The following is a 5,867-nucleotide window of genomic DNA, read 5'->3' on the forward strand; positions in this document are numbered from 1 at the left end:
GGATGAACTGCATTTTTACATATCTATCTTAAAATGGATGCAAATAGTTGTCCATTTAAAAATAATTGAAACTAATGGTCCAAATACTTTTTTAATAAAATTGTTATTTCTAATTTTAAAATTTTATTTATTTATTCATATTGATGATCTCCATGTCTCAAAAATAAATTTTGAATAGATTTTAAGAGGGGACTTATTTCTACACGAACTCGTAGAAACCGTGTTGTTTAGCACATCAACAGTTCCATAAATCCCAGCCCAGAAATACCCTAGAGGATTCGAATATTCTCGTTGCAGCACTCGGTTGTGAAAGGAAAGTGTATATTGTATATCGGATTAATATAAAAAGTATATAGTGCAATCAGTATTTCTGGAAAGGGTTGATAGAGTATATGTACTTTATTAAAAGTTTAGGTATGGTTTAAGTATATATTATTTAGTTTTTGTTATTGTCATTTGTAATTTGTCTATAAAAGACAAATATGTACATTTCATACGATTAATGGATATTGTGTCTCTTCAAAAAAACTGGAGACTATTCACATGGTATCAGAGCCAGATTTATCTTAGTTATGTTCATTCCGATCTATTTGATCTTTTCCGAGAGTTCCTGAAGCCATCTGTTCTCGAGGCTTGTTGATTCGCCGCTGCTTTTGGTGCTTATTAATCAAGCAATCAGAATATGCACTTGAAGATACAACTGCTCATTTCCGCAATTCGTGTTCAAACTCCAGCTGCTCTCTCTCGCATCTTGAGTTTGAGAGAGAGTGTGAAAATATGTATCGGGTTAATATAAAAACTATATATTGCAATCAATATTTATGGGAAGGGTTAATAGAGTATATGTACTTTATTAAAAGTTTAGGCATGGTTTAGTTATCTATGATTTAATTGCTATTATTGTCACTCGTAATTTATCTATAAAAGACAAATCTGTAAATTCATATGATTAACGGACACCGTGTCTCTTCAGAGAAACTTGAGACACGGTTACCACATAAGGGTAGCAACGGATTGTTACCCGTATTATCGGATCATTGACAACAAAGTGGTGTTGGAAAAATTGAACCGGAACGGTTAACTGGACAAGGGGCCAAAAAGCGGTTTAACCAACCTAACCGATAAACTGGCCGATTGAACCGTTCTAACCAAACAAGTTTTAGACAATCAAAACAATGTTGAAAAATACAAAAAAAATATAAACACAAAATCTACTATAATATAAGAAAACATATAAAAATGATTCAAATAAAACACATTAAGATGAAATTAAAAAATATATTTTAAAGAAAGGTGTAGTTTGTATAGAGCCGAGGCTCTAAACAATAAAAGTATAGGGCATCTTCAAATAGTGTCGAGAAATATGATTTCAATATTGAAAATTTTTGTGATTGTCTGAAGATATATTTTTATCTTTAATTATAAAATTTAAAACTTCAAAAAGAGTATAGATCAAGCAAATTCATGAAAACTTGAGAATCGTAAAAATTGAAGGTAAAAAAATGTGTTATAAAATGCATTATTTTCAAAATTTGAAATATTTTTTTTTCTCATGTCCATGCATCTTGATGTCGAGATAATCAATTTGAGAATATTTGGACATCAAAAGAACCTCTTATAATGAAATTTTTGAAGTAGGCTCTAATTTGATTGTTTGGAGCCTTGGCTCTATATAAATTTTTTCCTTTAAAAATTGCCTAAATGTATTTTTAATTTTTTTTTAAAAAGACAAAAAATATAAAAATAAGTATTAATGATCAAAACAATTTCTAATCTTTTTCATAATGTAAAAACTATTAAAAAATACATTACAAACTAAATTCTTTACGTTTAAAATTTTATATACATTTTTTTATTTTTAAATACCAATCGATCACAAAAACCGAAACCACCCATTAATCACAAAAACCGAAACCACCCAATAGCCACTTCCAATCTAACCGGGCAGTTACCGGTTAGATCACCGGGTTTTTCCACACAATCACGCTCCATTAAAAATAGCTAAAGGTGACTTTTAATTCTATTTACATTCGTTCTTTAATACACCCAAATGAATTACATTAAAGGTAGAGTTTATATAGAGCAGAGGCTCTAAACAATCAAATTTAAGCCTACCTCAAAGCCTACATCAAAAATTTCACTAGAAGATATTGTTTTGATGCTTAAATATCTTCAAATTGATCATCTCGACATCAAGATGCATGAACATGAAAAAAATAAAAAAAAAGATAACAAGTTTTGGAAATAGTATACTTTGTAATATATTTTTGCACCGTCAATTTTCAAGATTTTCAAGATTTTCAAGTTTTCTTAGATCGGTCGATCTACACTACTTTTGAAGCTTTACTCTCGTACATTTTAAAGCAATCACAAAAATTTCTAATATTAAAACCACATTAAGCTCTTATTTTAATACCTATTAATTCTAATTAGAAAAAAGTTTATATAGAGCCTAAACTCTAAACAATCAAATTAGAGCCTACTTCAAAACATTTATTAAAATAGGTCGTTTTGATGCTCGAATCTCATCAAATTGATCATCTCGACATCAAGATGCGTGAACATAAGAAAAAAAAATGAATTTCAAGTTTTGAAAATAGGGCCACTTGTAACGTATTTTTCAACCTTCAATTTTTAAGATTTTCAAGTTCTTATAAATTTGATCGATCTACATTATTTTTTAAGCTTTAAATTTTATAACTAAAAATGAAAATATAATTGAAAGCTATCATAAAACTTTTAAACACTGAAACCATATTTTTCGATACTATTTGAAGGTAGGCTCAAATTTGATTGTTTAGAGCCTTGCCTCTATACAACCTCACCCAATTAATTATATCCTTAATACACACAAATGATCAGGGCTGGAATGCAAGTATTTATCTCTAACTATTGATGGCCCAGGTCCAGTACGGGTTCGAGTCCGAGTCTGACCCGGATAATGTTCGGGTCACAAACTAGGACCCATACCCAACCGGCCAGGCCCAATGCCAGACCAATACCCCACCTGTGTTAGGTATACCCTCGGGCCCCGGGACCGGGTCCATTGCCACCCCTATTTACCATGGCGAATCCGAATAATAACCTGGCGTATCTCTCTCCTCTCCCTGCACTCCCCAAATAATAAAAATATGAGCACCAAACCAGTAAATATCACCGCATCTCTATCCCGATATTTATCTCATTTAACAGAATGAAACTCATCCACGGGTAAATCCCAATATGTTGTTAACCGAGAATTGCAAGAAAAAGAGAGGATGAAAGAGAAGCCCTCAAGAGTAACAGAGTAAGACCCTTAAAAGGATATAGCATAGCAACAAAATCTAGAGAGTATATGTCCACCACCTTATTCCGTAACCCTAAACTCCAAAAACACAGCAGCAAGAGAGAGGGGGAAAGGAGGTCAAAACAAGAAGATAATGAAAAGGGGATTCTGCGGTTTGTGGAAGATGGAATTTAGGCTGAGGCAGTCTCACCCTCGGCCGAGGATGCGAGCACCAACTCTGGGTGCACGCCGCCCAGGCTGTAAGTCCCGTCTACAGCGTTCGGCAAGCCCAGCGCCTTAAGAGCCAGGTGCGCCGCCTTCTGCCCCGATATCATCATCGCTCCGAAAGTAGGACCCTGCAACACCAAATACCCCAATATTCTCAATTCTTATCTCAATAACCACAAATTGAAAATTAATTAAAAAAACACAGATTCATGCTAAATCACCATTCTAGGGGATCCGTCTATCTCTGCAACCTCCATGCCGGTGACGATCATCCCAGGCACAACCTCCCTGGTGAGCCTCACAATCGCATCCTCTGCGACGTTCATGTCCAGCGCCTTCATCCCGGGGACGCTCTCAATCATGCCAATGTTTCTCAGCCTCTTCACTCCTGTAGCCCCAAAAGGACCATCGTGCCCGCATGAGCTCACTACCACTTTCGCCTCCATCACATTCGGATCCATACAAGACTGTGTGTCGTGGTTCATGCTCACCAAAGCCCAGTTCGTCACAACGCCTGCCACTCTCCCCTCCTTCACAATCAGGTCCTCAGCCGCCACCGCATTAAAAAGCTTGACATTAGGGCGAGCAAGAAGGCGGCTCATGATGGTGGAAGTGAAGAGCGCAGCATGCTTGATGACAACATAGTTGTCCTGCTCATCGTAATCGACACCGAGCTCATCAAGGAAGAGGTGAGCGGGCTTGCGCACGACCATGGCCGAGAAGAGCTGGCCACCGAGCCAGGCACCACCGCCAGGGCTCACCGACTGCTCCACGATGGCCACCCGCACATTAGGGTTCTTGCTCAGCTCGTACGCGCACGAGAGACCAGCAGAGCCAGCCCCAACCACAACGACATCCGTGTCCGCATAGGTGATCATGTCCATCATGTAGCGGCGGGTCATCTCGCGAGAGACGATCGATTCCTTTATGGGCTCGAACTTGAAGTCCTTGAGATCGTATTTCGCAGAGACACTGAGGGAGGAGGCCGACAGCGAGGAGGAGCATTTGAGGTAGTTGAGGCGAAGGGGAACGCCATGTATAACAGAGGAGGAGGAGGTGAGTTTGCAGAGGTCTTTGGCGGCTGGAGAGAGATGGGTGGAGAGAGAAGTAGCCATGGAAGCCATTAAAGCCTGCAAGGCGGTGATTTAGAGAGAGAAACCGTAGAGAGAGAGAGTCCGGATGGGAAAGTAGGAGGGGGCAAGTCCACTTAAATACGGTGATAAAGGTGAAGATGGAAGGAGGGGAGTACGCGTGGAAGGAAGATAGGGCATGAACGGCTCACGATTCGCCTTCGAAATGCAAATATCTGGTATTACTGGTTGACACATATACAGCTACAAATGTTGAATGCCGTTTAATGGTAAGAAAGAAAAAGTCGAGCCGAGGTTCTAAACAATCAAATTAGAGCGAATCTCTATTAAAAATTAATTAGAGCCGACTCAAGAAATTTCAGTTTTTTTTAATACCCAAATATCTTCAAATTGTCCATCTTATATAGATATAAGAAAAAATGGTGATCTTTTAATGTATTTTTAGACGGTCAATTTTTAAGATTTTTAAGTTCTTATAGATATGCTTGATTTAAATTATTTTTTAAACTTTAAATTTTATAATTAGAGATAGAAAATATATTTCAAGGATATCACAAAGATTTCTAATCTCATTACTATTTGAAGGTAGGCTTTTCTTTGATTATTTAAAGCCTAAAATGTCCAATATCTTTGGCCAAAAATATCGATCATTGGACATTGGGTGATGTAATAGTGTTTTAAAATTGGGTGCAGCCGAGGCCTTAAAGAATCAAAGTAAAACACACTTTCAAATAGTGTCGAGAAATATGGTTTCAATATTGATATTTTCATCTTGAATTATAAATTTTAAAACATCAAACATAGCATAGAGAGAGCAAATATGTGAAAACTTGAAAATCTTAAAAATTAACTGTCCAAAAATACGTTACAAGATACACTATTTCCTCTTGATATCGAGATGATCAACTTGAAGATATTTGGAAATCAAAACAACTTCTTCAACTGAAATTTTTTATATGGGTTCTATTTTGATTTTTTAGAGCATCGGCTCTATATAAATTTTTTCCTTTCTGATGATTTTTTATCCAGGTTGTATATAATGAAACTATTTATCTTTGATAAAAGGAGTAACAATTATTCATAATTATTTGATGTGAAATATGAGAGCTTGGGTGTATCACAAAGTGTGAGAAAATTTATTTTGAACTTTAAGCTTGATCAATAAGATAAATGCAACAACAAATTTCACATCCAATGGTCAATGTTATTTGTGATCACCTTATATTAAGAGTAAATGATCATATTATATTTTTTTTTTCATCTAGATAAAATATTTGTTTCTG

At 36.0% G+C, this 5,867-nt stretch overlaps 1 protein-coding gene across 1 annotated transcript; it reads right to left on the minus strand.

The window, feature by feature from the left end:
* Positions 1–3,279: 3,279 nt before the first annotated feature.
* Positions 3,280–4,671, minus strand: THI1 (thiazole biosynthetic enzyme, chloroplast (ARA6) (THI1) (THI4)). The gene is made up of 2 exons (XM_006845113.4): positions 3,715–4,671; positions 3,280–3,621 (listed from the first exon to the last, which is right to left on the minus strand). The coding sequence occupies exons 1-2, from the start codon at positions 4,615–4,617 to the stop codon at positions 3,457–3,459; spliced, it is 1,068 nt and encodes a 355-aa protein (XP_006845176.1). The 5' UTR covers positions 4,618–4,671; the 3' UTR covers positions 3,280–3,456.
* Positions 4,672–5,867: the final 1,196 nt, after the last annotated feature.

The sequence above is a fragment of the Amborella trichopoda genome, chromosome 6, assembly GCF_054954075.1.
Source record: "Amborella trichopoda isolate Santa Cruz 75 chromosome 6, AtrichopodaSantaCruz75HAP2 v2.0, whole genome shotgun sequence".
NCBI classification, from domain to species: Eukaryota; Viridiplantae; Streptophyta; class Magnoliopsida; order Amborellales; family Amborellaceae; genus Amborella; species Amborella trichopoda.